This window comes from Cricetulus griseus (assembly GCF_003668045.3).
Source record: "Cricetulus griseus strain 17A/GY chromosome 1 unlocalized genomic scaffold, alternate assembly CriGri-PICRH-1.0 chr1_0, whole genome shotgun sequence".
NCBI classification, from domain to species: domain Eukaryota; kingdom Metazoa; phylum Chordata; class Mammalia; order Rodentia; family Cricetidae; genus Cricetulus; species Cricetulus griseus.
Window position 1 is genome coordinate 91169329 of NW_023276806.1, and position 16871 is coordinate 91186199.

Below are 16871 nucleotides of genomic sequence, written 5' to 3' on the forward strand. Positions count from 1 at the left end.
CCCGAAGTCACACCAAGCAACAAATCTCTCCCAAGAGATTTATTGCAGAGAACACAGAATGGCAACTGCCTCTGACCAGGAGCAGAGACACCAGTGGGTTGGGTGGAGAGGTTGGCTTTTGTAGTGTTTGTTTGTTTTATTTTATTTTGTTTTGTTTTTCAAGACAGGGTTTCTCTGTGTAACATCTCTAGCTGGTCTGAAACTGAAAGACCCCGAAGGGATACTTTCGTAGAGGGAGACCCACACACCCAGGAATCAGCGAGGCCACGAACTGGATGCAAAAAACAAGAGGCTTTATTGGAGACGCAGGTACCTGGGGCGACTTAGCTTCTGTGTGGCTAAGCGCCCCGAGCCAAGGGAAAAGGGGTCCTTATATAGGAAAAAGGCGCAAGCTAGGAGCAAGGATTCTATTGGATAATTCTAATGAGGCATTATACAGAGCTATTCCCATTGGTCAATGTATATGAGGCGCTATACAGGGTTATTCAAATGAGGCAAAGTACAGAGTTATTCAAATGAGGTGAAACACAGAGTCTTTCAAATGAGGCGAAATACAGAATCATTTCCATTGGATGGTTCAAATGAGACACAGAGCCATTCCAGATCAGCATATTCTCAAGGTCTGGTGTCTGGTACAGCAGACTCAATTCCCCCCCTTTCCTGATGGCTGACCTTGGGGGCGGAGACCTTGGGACGGAGTGTTTCTCTTCGGGCGGGGCGGGGGCTCAGGGGCAGAGCTCCAGGCCGGCTCACTCGGTGTTTGTCCTCGTGCTGACCCACCTGGTGCTCGCCCTCGTGCCAGCCCACCCGGTGCTCGTTCTCGGGCTGGCCCACCTGGTGCTCATTCTCGGGCCGGCCCCACCCGGTGCTTGTTCTCGGGCCGGGCGGGGAAAGGCCACCGGGGGTGGGGATCGGGGAAGCCGCCGACAGGAGGAAGAGGAGACAAACTTGAGAAAGAAAGGGCTAAGGGACAGGGGTCTTTCATTCCCCCATTTCTCTTGTAACTGAATGGAATCTTTCATTCAGAGGTCTCTAGATACTCTGGATCTATTTGCTTTAGCTGATGATATTGTTGAGTTAAGACTAAGGCCTGTACAACAGATAGTCGTTCTCTGATGAATTGAGTCAGTTTGTTCAGAATGCAGGGACCAAATATGAGGATCAAAAATAGAATAACCAGAGGTCCCATGAGCGTGGATATAAGGGTAGTCAACCAGGGGGATTTAGCGAACCATCCCTCGAACCATCCTTGTTGAGACTCAAATAGCTGTTGCCTCTGTTTTAGCCTCTCCCTAAGTTTGGCCATGCTATCCCTAACTATTCCTGTATGATCTGCATAAAAGCAGCATTCTTCCTTGAGGGCAGCACATAGCCCCCCTTCCTGTAAAAATAATAAATCTAATCCTCGTCTGTTCTGCAGGACCACCTCAGAGAGTGATGTTAAGGATTTCTCGAGTGCACTGACTGACTCTTCTAGGACCTGGATATCCGTGTGCATGGCTTGTTGTAGAAGCTTAAAATGATTAATTCCCTGTAGGGCAACGGTTCCGGTCCCTATGCCGGCTGCTATGCCCCCCACTGTTATTCCTCCTAATAATAGGGCCACGGTAAAGGATATTGGCTCCCTCTTATATCGGGTTGATTTCTCTAGTACGCTGTAAACATATTCAGGTTGGTGGTATGTGACTTTGGGCCAAAGTTCTATCAATATACAAAAGTCAATGGTGGTGTTGAGAACAGTGGTAGAGACACAGGGAGTCAACCCAGTACTGCAAGCCCAATAAGTTCCATAAGGGGCAACAAGGTATCGGCTGTCCTGAGATAATGGCTCTACTTGGTTACATAATTCTTGATGTGAGGAAGGAATCCTGCCTATGCATAGCCCCTTTCCTGAGACCTCAGATATTGTGAGCTTGTGCTGCATAGCAGCTCCGCAACTGGTAGGTGCTGAGGTCTGGTTGGAGTAGTTGCCCAGTATTGCCACGCCTTCATAATATGGGGGCCGGGAAACTAGGCATAACCAGCATTCCTGAGTCTTGTTGGGGTCTGAAAAATTTAAGGCTTGGTAAACTCCTTGGATTAATTGTAATAATCTATCTCTGGTACCTGGAGGGTCTCTGGTTATCTCGATGTTTAGGGCATCTGGGGTGGGGGAGAAGGTGACAGCACCTGGTGTAGGAGTGATAGCTTTAGGAACGGTAGGGGGTTTAGGGACTTGAAAATGGGTTGGGGATCTCTGGTCCGCTATTACTATGTTTGGCCCGACTGATTGTTGGCTTAGGGGAGTAATTTGTCTGTACAGGGAGAATAAAGTCACCGGATCTTTCCCTGCTCGGTGCAGCCTGAGTCCCCAGACCTTAGGACTATCCCAAGTAGTTCTTTTTCCAGCATCTGTGAACCTTAGGATGAGAGGGTTGCATTTTCCTCCGGGGGTGGCGCCTTGAAAACCTCCCCCTCCGGCACTATCATAACAAGGTCCGCAGGCTCTTTGCCCACATCTCCATGGTCCTTTCCCTGCGTACCCTGGGATCTCCCTCCGTTTGAGAGTGATGAAATCCCAAGAGGAAGAGGGTTTCCAGTAAGCCTCCCCTGTGGTTTCACATCCCCATCTTGCACAGTACCCTTCCTGCGGCCCCCCGCAGCCATGAGTTGGTTTATGGCCGGGGCAAACATAAAAATCCTTGCTTCTTGTTCCTATCCTTCCCCCAGGGTGGTGGCATCCGTACCCTGGGAATGGTTCCTGGTCAGAGGGATCCCAATCAGACCCTACTAAGTCACATAGGTCGACATAGAGAGGAGGGAACCCATCATGTAGAGTCCCTATATAAGTGCTGAGGTTGGCTATTTCCCCGGTCCCTAGATTGGCTATTTTCCAGGTGATATTATAAACCCTGTGGGGGTTAGTTGCTACATGGGGGGTAAACAGACAACCAATCAACAGGAGGGTGTACGAGAGAGTCTTATCTTTAAAGGATTTTGAGTGCGGTGTGCGGTCCATTCTGATGCAGTGGCTGAATCGGTGGGTCGGGCTGGCTTTACATGTGAAGCATGTATCCAAGCTGCAATGCCGTCTACCTTGAGTGCGGTGGGAGTGGTAAGCAAAACGATGTAGGGTCCCTTCCAGCGGGGTTCAAGGTTCTTGGCCTGGTGACGCCGGACCCAAACAGTGTCCCCGATCTGGTAGGAATGGGGGATGGTGGGATGGTCCCTCTGGTCTTTATAAGCTTGAGCAAGGGGTTTCCAGACCTCCCGTTGTACTAGTTGGAGGGCCTGTAAATGAGCTTGGAGAGAAGGGGAGTTAGCAAAATCTGAGACATCTTGATCAAGAAAGTTAATGATAGGAGTAGGTACTCCATACAGGATCTCAAAGGGTGTGAGCCCATGTGGTCCAGGGGTATTACGAGCGCGGTAGAGTGCTAGGGGGAGTAGGAGGACCCAGTCTCTAGTGCCAGTTGCAAGCGACAATTTTGTTAAAGTCTCCTTGATTGTTCTATTCATCCTTTCTACCTGTCCTGAACTTTGGGGTCTATAAGCACAATGTAATTTCCAATCAATCCCCAACAAGGTGGCCACTGACTGACTTACCTGGGAGACGAAGGCGGGCCCATTGTCTGTTCCCAATACCTGAGGCATCCCATAACGGGGAAAGATTTCTTCAAGCAATTTCTTAGTAACGATCTTGGCTGTTTCATGTTTAGTAGGGAAGGCTTCAACCCATCCTGAAAAGGTGTCTACAAAAATTAATAGATACTTGTATCCATATTTTCCTGGTTTAATCTCAGTGAAATCTATCTCCCAATGTGTTCCGGGCCGGTAGCCTCTGACCCGGTTCCCGGGAGGAAGCTTCAGTCTGGATGCGTTGACTCGGGCGCACGCATCACATTGCTCAGTTACCTGTTTTAGAATATCGTTCTTCCCCAAAAGGAAATTGAATTCCTCTTCTCGTTCGAGGAGCTCCCGCATCTTCTTGGAGCTCAGATGTGTCATCTTATGTAAAAATGTCACTAGGTACTTGGTTACCCGGTAGGGGATGACAGTCTTTCCTTCATAAGTCCAATCCCCGTTTGGTTCCTTTGCGGCTCCCAATTTCTCTAGGGTTTGGATGTCTCTTTGTTCATAGTCCCATGAGGGGAAGGGATGGTCGTTGGTGGGCTCTAGAGCCAGGAGGTTAGTGGTGTCTGTGGTCAGGGCCGCCTCTCGGGCAGCCAAGTCTGCCCTTCGATTGCCCCTTGCTTCGAAAGAATCCCCTTTTTGGTGTCCAGGGCAATGTATGATACTTAAGGCAGCGGGCAGATGAAGAGCCCTTAAGAGAGCGAGGATTTCCTCCTTATTTTTAATGTCTTTCCCTTCGGAGGTAAGCAGCCCCCTCCGTCTGTAAATTTCTCCATGTATATGGGCAGTGGCGAAGGCATAACGACTGTCTGTATACACGGTGAGCCTCTTACCTTCTGCCAATTTTAGAGCCTGCGTGAGTGCTATGAGTTCTGCCCTCTGTGCGGAAGTTCCAGGGGGGAGTGCCTGGGCCCAGACGACCTGATTCTCTGTGGTGACTGCCGCGCCCGCCTTTCGTTCTCCTTGATGCAAAAAGCTGCTTCCATCCGTGAACCAGATGTGGTCCGGGCTAGGTAGAGGCTGGTCAGTCAGGTCGGATCTCGCTCCATGGGCCTCGGCCAATACCTGTAAGCAATCATGAGCCTCGGGCTCCCCAGGGAGGGGGAGCAGGGTGGCTGGGTTCAGAGTCACCAAAGGCCCGAAGTGGACCCGGTCTTTGTCTAACAGCATAGTCTGGTAATGAGTCATTCGGGCATTAGTAAGCCATCTGTCTGGAGGCTGTCTGATGACTGCCTCTACTGCATGAGGGGCATGTATGGTCAAAGGCTGCCCCAAGGTTAGCTTGTGAGAATCTTTTACCAGCAGGGCTATAGCAGCAATCATTCGAAGGCAGGGTGGCCATCCCGATGCCACAGGATCCAATTTCTTGGAGAGGTATGCAGTGGGCCTTCTCCAAGGCCCCAGTTTTTGGGTGAGGACTCCCTTAGCATAGCCCTCCTTCTCATCTATAAAAAGTTCAAATGGCTTAGCTAAGTCCGGTAGACCCAGGGCTGGTGATTCAAGGAGAGCCTTTTTGATGTCGGTGAAGGCTTTCTTTTGGGGCTCTTCCCATTTAAAAGCAACCCCTGGCCGAGTGAGGGGGTAGAGGGGAGCCGCCATTTCGGCAAACCCAGGGATCCATAGGCGGCAGAAGCCTGCCGTTCCCAAGAATTCTCTCAGTTGGCGGGGATTTTGTGGGGTGGGAATGTCTAAGATGGCTCGCATACGGGCTTCCGTTAGCCATCGACGTCCATCCTTTATCTTGTATCCTAAATAGGTCACCTGTTTCTGACATATCTGGGCCTTCTTGGCGGATGCCCGGTACCCTAGGCTCCCAAGAGTCTGGAGGAGGGCTTGAGTGCCTTCCTTGCATTCCCCTTTGGTTTTGGCTGCCAGGAGAATGTCATCTACATATTGTAAGAGGATTAGAGCGGGGTACCTAACCCGGAATTCTGCCAGGTCCTGATGTAAAGCTTCATCAAAAAGGGTAGGGCTGTTCTTAAACCCTTGAGGTAGCCTAGTCCAAGTCAGCTGCCCAGAGATTCCAAGGGCCGCGTCCTGCCATTCAAAGGCAAATATAGGCTGGCTGGTGGGATGCAGGCGGAGGCAGAAGAAAGCGTCTTTAAGATCTAAGACTGTGTACCAGATATAGTTAGGTGGCAATCCACTCAGCAAATTGTAAGGGTTGGGGACAGTAGGGTGTATGTCCTCTATCCTTTTATTGACTTCTCTTAGGTCCTGCACTGGCCGGTAGTCATTAGTTCCCGGCTTCCTAACGGGTAGCAAGGGTGTATTCCAAGGAGATTTACAGGGCACCAGAATCCCTTGTTCAAGTAACCTTTTAATATGTGGCCGAATTCCTTCGCGGGCTTCTTTAGGCATTGGATACTGTCTGACGGATGCAGGAAGGATGGCAGCTTTTAAGGTTACTATAATTGGGGCCTGGTTAATGGCAAGGCCCATTCCTCCTGTTTCAGCCCAGGCTTGGGGAAATTCCGCAAGCCAGTGATCAAGGGTTTCCTGATTGTTCGAATTAGTCCTCTTTTCATGGAGTCTATATTCATCTTCTATGGACATTGTCAAGATGGTAAGGGGAATTCCCTCTGGCCCTGTGACTTTGACTTCTGACCTCTCAAAGTGTATTTGAGCTTTTAATTTGGTCAATAGGTCCCGTCCTAGTAAGGGGTAGGGGCAATCTGGCACATGGAGGAAAGAATGCATAACCTTACCGGTCGCGAGCTGGAGCTGCCGATTTGTAGTCCAATGGTACTGCTTTCCGCCTGTAGCTCCCTGTACCCATGCAGTCCGGTGACTCAGGGGTCCGGGTGACCGATTCAGAACGGAATGTTGTGCCCCTGTATCGACTAGGAAGGTGACCGGATGCCCCCCGACTTGCAGTGTTATCCTGGGCTCAGGGGGGGGGCTCCTGGCCCCGACTCCTCTAATCTTCTAGGTTCAGGAGGTCAGAAACCCTTGGCGGTGGAAGCTTGGCCCGGGGGTTCTTAGGGCATTCTCTTGCCCAATGTCCTTTTTCTTTACAGTAAGCACATTGGTCCCTGTCCAGGTGGGGCCCCCTTCTGTCATCCCTCTGTCTATTCTGTCTCTGGCCTGTCACTACTGTGGCCAATAACCTGCTCATTTCTTTATTCCGCTTACGGTCTCTCGCAACCTCTTTTTCCTCAGCTTCCTGTCTTAGTCTTTCCTCTCTCTCCTGAGTTTCCTTCCTCCAACGTTCTTCTCTTTCTGTCTGTGTTTCCCTCTTATTAAAAATACGTTCTGCTTCCTTCAACAAATCTTGGAGTGTATATCCCTGTAGATTTTCTAGCCTTTGAAGCTTGTTTCTTATGTCCGGGGCTGATTGCCAAATAAAGGACATAGAAACGTTGGTGGCCTGACCTGGATCTTCCGGATTATAGGGAGTATACATCCTGTACGCTTCTTTCAATCTCTCTAGAAAAGCGGCAGGTGATTCCTCCGCACCCTGTATTATCTGCTTCACCTGGGCCAAATTAGTGGGTCTGCGTCCTGCCCCCCGGAGTCCCGCTACCAGCAACTGGCGATAGAGACGCAGGTGGGTCCTACCTGCTTCGGTGGTAAAATCCCATTCAGGTCTTTCAAGAGGGCAAGCCGCATCAATTTCATTGGGTAGCTGGGTGGGCTGCCCGTTTACTCCTGGGACATTTTTTCGTGCTTCTAGTAGCACGCGCTGTTTCTCTTCCGAGGTTAAAAGGACCTGCAAAAGCTGCTGACAATCATCCCAGGTGGGTTGGTGAGTCGTGAGTACCGACTCTATGAGAGATGTCAGCCTCACGGGGTCTGCAGAAAAAGAAGGATTATTATTTTTCCAGTTATAGAGGTCCGATGCTGAGAATGGCCAATACTGAGGTTGGCCGTTCAGCCCAGTTCGGAGGGGCAGAGTGGTTGAATCTGGAACGGGCTGCTCCCTACGACCTCTTAGTCGATAAGCCATTGGTGAAGGGTCAGGGGCCGCTTCCGCCAAGGCAGCGGCGGAGTCCGCTTCTGCCTCTGGTGGGGGCGGCAGTGGCGGATATGGCGGGGGCTCCTCCGTTAATAGATCAACCAACTGGTCTTCTCCCGGAGGGAGTACCTTAGGTGTCTTCTTTTCTTTAGCCTTAGTGTCTTTCACCACGGTAGGGTAAAGGTTGGAATGGGAAGGGGGGTTGGGAGGAATCAAAGGAGTGGGAGGTGTAGGGGCCGAAGGAATGGGTCGGTTGGAGCGGTTAGAGGGGGGAAGGAGAGAGGGGCCCTTGGGATGTAAGAAAGGACGTACCCAGGGAGGGGGGTCCTGAACCAAAGCCTCCCAAGTGACGATATAAGCCACTTGATCGGGATGCCCGTGTGGTCCAGGATCCATAATCTTCTCTTTTATCTGGAATATAGTCTGGGGGTTAAAGGTACCATCTCGCGGCCAGCCTACGTCAAAGGTCGGCCATTCTGAAGAACAAAGAGTAATCCATTTGCGTTTACGCACATTAACAGATTGGTTATGAGCATATTCCTGTACATCTTTCCAGTGGGAGAGTGTTAGGGACAAAGGAGTGGTGACAGTTTGCCCCATAGTTTCTAGGCTTAGGAGGGCACAAATGACAGCTACAAGACAAAGACCGAATAACACAGAACAGACTTTCGCAGCGCGGTTTCGACAGAGAGTCGACAGAAGGAATTGAGAGAGAGTCGAGGAAGGGGGCCCTCCTTCCTCGTCCCCAGTAAAGATTGCAAATCCCTCAAGCCGAGGGCCTTCTCCAAAGAGACTGGGAAAATGTCCAGTCATAGATCTAAGTTCAAAGTACAAATCTCTCACCCTGAGGGCTTCCCAAGTTCAAAATACAAATCCCTCTTCCTGAGGGCTTCCCAAGTTCAAAATACAAATCCCTCTTCCTGAGGGCTTCCCAAGTTCAAAATACAAATCCCTCTTCCTGAGGGCTTCAAACGCTACCAGGACGTCTCCTGGAGCCGCGGTCGGGAGTTCGGACCCGTCAGTCCCTCCTCGGATCCGCCTACAAATGTACACAGCTGTATACTACAAACGCAAGCGCAATTCACAAGACAGACTCAGACCAGACAAGACAAAACAGCGGATCCGCACAACACTTACCTCCCAGACGTGGGTCGGTGGTCCCTGGGCGGGTCTCAATCCCGGACGAGCCCCCAAATGAAAGACCCCGAAGGGATACTTTCGTAGAGGGAGACCCACACACCCAGGAATCAGCGAGGCCACGAACTGGATGCAAAAAACAAGAGGCTTTATTGGAGACGCAGGTACCTGGGGCGACTTAGCTTCTGTGTGGCTAAGCGCCCCGAGCCAAGGGAAAAGGGGTCCTTATATAGGAAAAAGGCGCAAGCTAGGAGCAAGGATTCTATTGGATAATTCTAATGAGGCATTATACAGAGCTATTCCCATTGGTCAATGTATATGAGGCGCTATACAGGGTTATTCAAATGAGGCAAAGTACAGAGTTATTCAAATGAGGTGAAACACAGAGTCTTTCAAATGAGGCGAAATACAGAATCATTTCCATTGGATGGTTCAAATGAGACACAGAGCCATTCCAGATCAGCATATTCTCAAGGTCTGGTGTCTGGTACAGCAGACTCAATTCCCCCCCTTTCCTGATGGCTGACCTTGGGGGCGGAGACCTTGGGACGGAGTGTTTCTCTTCGGGCGGGGCGGGGGCTCAGGGGCAGAGCTCCAGGCCGGCTCACTCGGTGTTTGTCCTCGTGCTGACCCACCTGGTGCTCGCCCTCGTGCCAGCCCACCCGGTGCTCGTTCTCGGGCTGGCCCACCTGGTGCTCATTCTCGGGCCGGCCCCACCCGGTGCTTGTTCTCGGGCCGGCCCCACCCGGTGCTTGTTCTCGGGCCGGGCGGGGAAAGGCCACCGGGGGTGGGGATCGGGGAAGCCGCCGACAGGAGGAAGAGGAGACAAACTTGAGAAAGAAAGGGCTAAGGGACAGGGGTCTTTCAAAACTTTTTTGGAGTGTGCTCAAAGAGCCAGTGGAAAAGTTCAACTCTACAGGAAGGATTGATAGGCCTTTAACTCTGAAACACTGTTTCTACAGTAATGTTGAGTCACAGGGGTGGGGATTTCCAAATCCCTGGAGCAGTCCAAGGGTGGGGTGATTTTTCTCTGCCTGTTACCCTATCCTACGACAGAGCCTATGACAGCAGGTAAGTGGTGGTGTTTCCTAAATCTTTCCTCTATTCCATTGAGCATGCTGGGTACTTGGCCTATAATCTCACTTCAGTGTCAAGAGATAGTTATCCTATTTTATCAATGAGAAAGCAGAAGTTACATCACAACTATGATCGCAGTTACCTAAGGACAAAGTATGGACTTCAGTCAGTATTTGACTTCAAGGACTTGAACCTCTGTCGTGACCCAGCATGTCTCCGCCTTAGTCCATGAAGTTCTACCTGAGTTGGGGTGTGTGGACCTGGAAGCTCCAAGCAACCAAACACAGGCATCTTGTCATCTTCAGAGAGCTCTCAGTTCCATGTTGTGGAACTAGAGTCATTTCTTTATTAGCCATCTTTTCTGGTGGTTCTGAAATGTTAGCTGTTTGTCTCACACACACACACACACACACACACAAAAAAAAAAAAAAAAAAAAAAAAAAAAAAAAAAAAAAAAAAAAAAAAAAAAAAACAGTAAAAGTGGAAAACAGAGATTTTCCAATAATGTATATATTGGCAGGTCCAGTAGTGAGCAATGAGATGTCTCCTGACAAAGAAAGACAGAAGAGCATGAAAAGGTTTGAATGTGTGATTATTTGTCTGGGTTAATGAGTCTTGGGCCCTCTTGACAAGCCTGGTCTTGACCCCTTGGCTCATTACTCCTCCTTCTCCCATATGTCCTCCTCACCCCCCTCTTCTCCCTTTCTCATTCTCCTAGCTCCCTCTCCCCTCCCTTATATTATTAAGACATCTTAAATGTCATATTCTGTATCTCTGAAGTGTTTGAAGACCACATATCTTTCTAAAATATATCTATGTTTAACCTTAAAAACATACCTAACATAATTATAAGTTTGTTAGAGATGGTTAACTACTAACCTACATTTTTATATTTATATTAAACAGTTTGCAATAACAGTTTTCAATGACTAGAACTTTATATTTCATTTTAAATGAGCTGCATAGGTACAATACCTTAAACAAGAGTAGAAACATATATACAATATATTATACCAATAATAAACTCAAATTTTACCAATATACCAAAATATAAGATATTTGAGAATAGTAGCTGCTTTTTCATTTAAAAGTAGATTCCATAATCTATCCTTTTTATCATATCACTCTTATACCCCCTCTTTTAGCACTAGATATAAGGGAAAGGATAGAGGAAAGAAAAATAAAAAAAGAAAAGAAAAGAAAGAAAGAAATCCCTTAATCTAACCTCCTTTGTTTAGTTTCCTCCATGATCGTGATCAATAACAACTTGCAACTAATTTCCCTAAATGATGAAAAGTATCCATAACCAGCCAAATGACCAAAGCCCACCCACCCCACCTCTTGGGAATGTGACTGTCATTCTCAAAATTACTTCCTATTGTCTGGTGGCAATGTCATCTTTGGGGGACCCTGAGAAACCTGGGATAATGATCAAGTCCTGGGAGAGCCAGCTGTATCTTTTGTTATCTAGAATCTGTGTGGTGAGACAGTGCAGAGCTTAACTGATGACCTGGTTTGAATAGTCTGTGAAGCTAGACACTCTCAGCTAACAGCTATGAAATTGTCCCGAGCTTGTAGTCCAAAACTGATTGTTGGGTGGTATTAGTCAGCTTAACAATGTTAACATGGTCCAGATGGATTTGTCATTGCAGGGACCCATCTTCTTTTTTGGAGACCTCAAAGGTCACTGTTCACTTCAGAAAACTTTAACACTTTAAATGCCACATACAGCAGATCTCCAAAATATTAGAGAACCAAAATCTATGAAGTACATCCAGGATCAGCAAAGCTGGTTTCTAATTACCTGCTTTAGACTGAAACTAACAAAGGAAGATAGATGAAGCTTATTTCTAGAATTAGTATTCTGTATGACTACAAATATCACAACAGAAAGTTTATATGTACATGATAATCTTATGGATTTTGAGATAATATTTATATCTTGAGAAAAATTTTAAATAATCAAAATAAAACCAAAGGATTATTAGGTTAGTGCCAATAGAATAGTCCCTTAATTTTTGTTTTCTTCTGTCCCATAAAAGGTGGCTATTTTTACATAGGACAGAGATTTTTAGATTTTTCTTTAAAAGAATGTATGAGTTTAGAGAAGGAGAGAGCCACACTCAAACTCCAAAGACAGCTTTAATTATTAATTGAATTGGGACCACAAAAGACCATTTGCCCACTATGTCTATAGACAGCAGCAAAAACAAGCATTTGGAAAGATTTATGAAATTCTACCTTGTTGAAGTGTGCTATATACCATTAGGCCATTTTACACTTTTTCTTGGGACATTTTTTCTTGATGATTCATCCTTCTTCAGATGTCTCATTTGTCCACTGGTCTCTGGATTCCATCAGTGGATGATTTTATTCTTTTGGAAAGACAAAAATAAACCCTAAGTTTTGGGAGTTTCTTTTTTGCCAGGTTGTATCTTGTTACGGCTGAATGCTTTTGGCAACAGAAAAATTACTGTCTTTTGATCGTTTTTCTTTAATAAATCTGAACAAATGAAAGACATTTGTTAGTCTTATAAGTTAGTTTGGATTGAATGACCAAGCTATTTGGTGAACTATCATCTCGCTTTATTCAAGAGGTCTCTCCTGTTTGAATGTAATCTTTACATCTTCACCCGTGGAAACAAAAGTAAACATCTTCCCCAATATAACATATATCCTGGTTTCCATTCTGAGGTCAAAATGCCTTTGAAATATACAAGTTGATTAAATTCAGCAGTTTTTTTTCCCTACTAGCCAATATCCCTCAGCAGATGTCATTCCTTTCTCATTAGCACTTAAAAAATTCAAAGTTAATAAAGCACTGTGTAATCTTTCTCTGGGAGTCTTTCTTATCCCTTTCTGTTTATTAAGTACCTCTTTTACAATGTGCTTAGATCTTTCTATAACTGCTTGTCCTGTAGGATTGTATGGTATACCTATAATACGCTTTATGCTGTAATATACAAAATAATATTTCATTTTACTAGAGGCATATACTGGAACATTGTCACTATTAATTTTTGCAGATATCCCCATAATGGGCCTGACTTCTAATAAATGTGTAATTACAAAATCAGCCTTTTTCAGAACTTAAAGAAGTTGCCTGTTGAAATTGTGAATATGTATCTATGGTATGGTGCACATACTTTAATATTCCAAACTCTGTAAAGTGAAACACATCTGCTTGCCAAACTTCATTTCTCTGAGTACCCTTTGGGTTACTTCCTGCAGGCAGTCGTGTCTGGTTATATAGAGAACAAGCAGGACATTTCCTTATATATTTCTTGAATTGTTGCCAAGTGATTAAAAAAATGTTTCTTCAAACCTTTGCTATTAACATGGTGTTTCTTATGAAATTTTGAGGCTTCTAGCACATTTCTTACCAATAGCTTATCAATTTCATCATTACCTTGTGCTAGAGTGCCTGGTAAACCCATATGTGAACTGATATGTGTTACATACAATGTGTTATTTCTATTTCTGATTACTTGCTGTAATTAAATAAGTAGCAAATTTAATTCTGAATCATCTGGAATGCATTAAAGTTTCTATATATAAGACAACTCTTTCTCCATATTGAGAGTCAGTAGCTATATTAAGAGGTTCTGGAAAATCTAGTAATAACATATGAGTAGCATATAACTCTGATCTTTAAACTGAATCACAAGATCCTTCAGTCACTTTGCTTATTTTTCCTGATTTATAACATGTGTTTTCTAATTTATTATCATCAGTATAGAATGTAGGGGGTCCAGAAATTGATGTTAGTCTTACTATATGAGGGAGAATCCAATGAGGTCTTTTTATAAACTGAAGTCTCTTGTTTTGGGATATTTGTTGATAATCTCTGCCAAAAAATTACTGCAAGCTCTTTGCCAATGCTCGTTTTCTACCCATAATGAGGTAATTTCAGCATTGGCAACAGGTGCTACAATGTCTGCTTTGTCCATTCCTGCTATTTGATTAAATCTCAATTTTCCTTTCAGAATCAATTCAGAAAAATTTTCTACATAGATCTTTAAGTTTTTACTCTGTTTCTGTGCTAAAAATATCCATTCAAAGATTTCTCCTTCCCTTAAATATGAGTCTCCTTGCTATGTCAGTTCCTGCCTGGATCACCACTTCTCTACTACATTTCCCAGAATCCTCTTTGACCCTAGTCCCATCTAATTTGCTGTCTCATTGGCCAAACAGTATTTTATTTAACAATCAATAAGATAAACATACACAGTACATTCCCCATCATTAAGACATTATCTTTTCTCTATGGAAGAATTTCTGTGGGAGAATGAGTAGAACATAGAATGACTAGGATAAAATCAAGCTCTAGATCCAAGTGATCCACTGTACATCCTGTAATTTCTTTTACACCAGAGCCAATTCTTCTCACCCTCAGCTGATAATTTTCCTGAACTATTTAAGTCCTTATCACCTTGTAAGGGTTAAAGTAAACTACTTAGCAATTGAGCAGTTAATCTAATTATGGGCCACAGCCAGTTAGCATCTCACAGCAATTTTTGAAAACCATTAAGAGTTTGTAATTGGAGCCAGGTGGTGGTCAAAGACACTTTTAATCCCAACACCTGGGAAGCAGAGGCAGGTGGATCTCTATGGATTTTTGAGGCCAGCCTGGTCTACAAAGCTATGCAGAGAAACCCTGTCTCAAAAAATTTTTAAAAAGAGTCTGTAATTGATCTTGCCTAATTTGTACTTACTGTGGTTGAATTTTCTATAACCTATCTTATATCCTACATAGTTAATAGAACCTTCCTTCTATATTTTTAGGAACAATTTGTAATATACCACAAGGCAAAATTCTCTTTAATTAATAACTTTTTTCTAAGGCATCGGCATCTGAATTAGCTAGTAAGATATCATCTGTATAATGGTAAATTATATATTGAGGAAACTGTTTATAAATTATTTCTAATGGCTATTGTACAAAATATTGACACAAGGTGGAGAAATAAATTTAACATTCTTTGTGGAAGAACTTTGCAATGGTACCTTTTAACAGGCTGGGAATTATTAAAGTAGGCACTGTAAAGTCGAAATTTTCTCTAGTCCACTCTTGTAAAGGTATAGAAAAAAAAAGTACTAAAGAACACATTGGCTGTATGACTTTACATATAGCTCTGAGTTCTGTTACCATTCTCCATTTTCCATATTTGTTTTTTATAACAAATATAGGAGAATTCCAAATCTGGTCACATGCTTAATATGTTGAGCATTTAAATGCCCTGTACCATCTGTTCTAGTGCCTATAATTTTTCTGATATCAAATGCCATGACTCCACCCACACTGGTTTGTCAGTTAACCATTTTAAAGGTGGCTGTCAGTACCTTTGAAAGACAAACAGCTGTTTATGCCCTGCATATGTACAACCTGAATGATCAGTGATTGCTCTTATATTACCTTTTAATATTTGTCTCAGAAGTATCCTTTATTTGATTTTTGTTTTTGAGACTGGAGGAATGTTAATCTATGTTTTCCATTGCTGCAACAAATCACATTCCAATAAATTCATTGCTATGTCAGCCACATATGGCTTTGATTTTTCTATCTGTCCTTCTGGCTCAATACACTCAACCCATCTTGAACTTTGTTTTGCTTGAGATAAAGTCCCAATCCCTAGAAGTTGAATATTTACTTCCTGAAGAGGCCAGTCTGGATGCCAAGATTTTGTTGAAATTATGGTTATATAAACATACATTTCCAATGACATTTATTTGCATTTTTAGTTTTGATACCTGGTCATTTACATCAGTTTTCCAAAATACTTGTTATTTTGGTCACTCCTAAAATTGTTTTGTTTCTGCTGTAGCTGTCCTGTCCCTGATCACATAGACAGAGAAGTGTTGTTTTAACAACAGGAATTAAATCTTTTAATTGTTCTGAGGATGAGTCTCTCTGATACTGGCAGGGAGTGATTGAACCAAATTTGACATTTAAGCCTGTAAGAGGCTCTCTCAGGTGTTTCCTTGTCTGTCCCTTGTTGATCTACATTCAGTGGTCCTATGCCAGCCTTTGCTATATCTTCTGCATAGTCCAGAAGGCTAGGTCCTTCTGGGATTGTCTCTAGAAAAAAACATAGTTTCTAGGAATGCCTTGCCTACAGTCCCTTTTCAAATGACCATGCTTACGACAATCAAAATATCTGACATTTTGATTCTTCTTAAAATTTGTAGAAATTACTTCTCCTATAAAAGCAGCATTATAAGCATGAGATCCAATATCATCTCTATTTCTTTTATTTATTTTTATTTGTATTAATTTTTTCATTTATTTTATGTAACAACCACAGTTTTCCCTCCCTCCTCTCTTCCTGTTCCCTTCCCTCACCTCTCATCTATCCCTCTCCCATTCACTCCTCTTCCATTCAGGAAGGGGAAGGCCTCCCATGGAAGTTAACAAAGCATGTCATATCACATTGAGGCAGGACAAAGCTCCTCCCCCTGTATCAAGGCATAATGAGACATCCCTGTATGTGGTATAGTTTCCAAAAATCCAGCTCATGCACCAACCAGGGACAAGCCTGATCCCACTGCTAGGGGGCTCCCACAAACAGACCAAACTACACAAATGTCGTCCACATGCATAGAGCCTAGGTCAGTCCCATACAACCTCCCTAGCTGTCAATCCAGAGTCTGTGACCTTCCATTAGCTCAGGTTACCTGCCAGGTTACCATCATGATCTTGACCCTGCCCCTTGCTCATACAGTCCCTCCTCCTTCTCCTCGACTAGAATCCAGGAGCTCCGCACAGTGCTTGACTGTGGATCTCTGCATCTGCTTCTTTCAGTTACTGGATGAAGGCTCTCTGTTGACAAATAGGGTAGTCACCAATTTGGTTACAGAAGGCCAGTTCAGGCACCGTCTTCGCTATTGCTAGGAGTCTTAGCTGCAGTCATCCTTGTAGATTCCTGGGAGTTTCCCTGGCACCAGGTTTCTCCCTCACCCAAAAATGGTCTCTTATATGAAGATATCTCTTTCATTACCTTCCCCTTCTATCCCACCCCCAGCTTGACCAACCCAATCCCTCATGCTCCCATCTCCCCATCCCGAGTTTACCCAGTTTAACCAGTAG

General features: G+C 44.8%; 2 protein-coding genes across 2 annotated transcripts; both read right to left on the reverse strand.

Annotated features, from left to right (window-relative positions):
* Positions 1-707: 707 nt before the first annotated feature.
* Positions 708-3141, reverse strand: LOC113832887 (MLV-related proviral Env polyprotein-like). Its single transcript, XM_027391703.2, has one exon. The coding sequence runs from the start codon at positions 2996-2998 to the stop codon at positions 1019-1021; it is 1980 nt and encodes a 659-aa protein (XP_027247504.1). The 5' UTR covers positions 2999-3141; the 3' UTR covers positions 708-1018.
* Positions 3142-6319: 3178 nt separating this feature from the next.
* On the reverse strand, positions 6320-8701 carry LOC118239448 (bromodomain-containing protein 4-like). The gene has a single exon (XM_035450482.1). It carries the CDS (start codon positions 8381-8383, stop codon positions 6533-6535), a length of 1851 nt encoding a protein of 616 aa, XP_035306373.1. The 5' UTR covers positions 8384-8701; the 3' UTR covers positions 6320-6532.
* Positions 8702-16871: the final 8170 nt, after the last annotated feature.

What these genes read in the sequence shown, in the direction of transcription:
- LOC118239448 (XM_035450482.1), bottom strand. Translation starts at nt 8,383, where the DNA reads ATGACTGGACATTTTCCCAGTCTCTTTGGAGAAGGCCCTCGGCTTGAG.
- LOC113832887 (XM_027391703.2), bottom strand. Translation starts at nt 2,998, where the DNA reads ATGGACCGCACACCGCACTCAAAATCCTTTAAAGATAAGACTCTCTCG.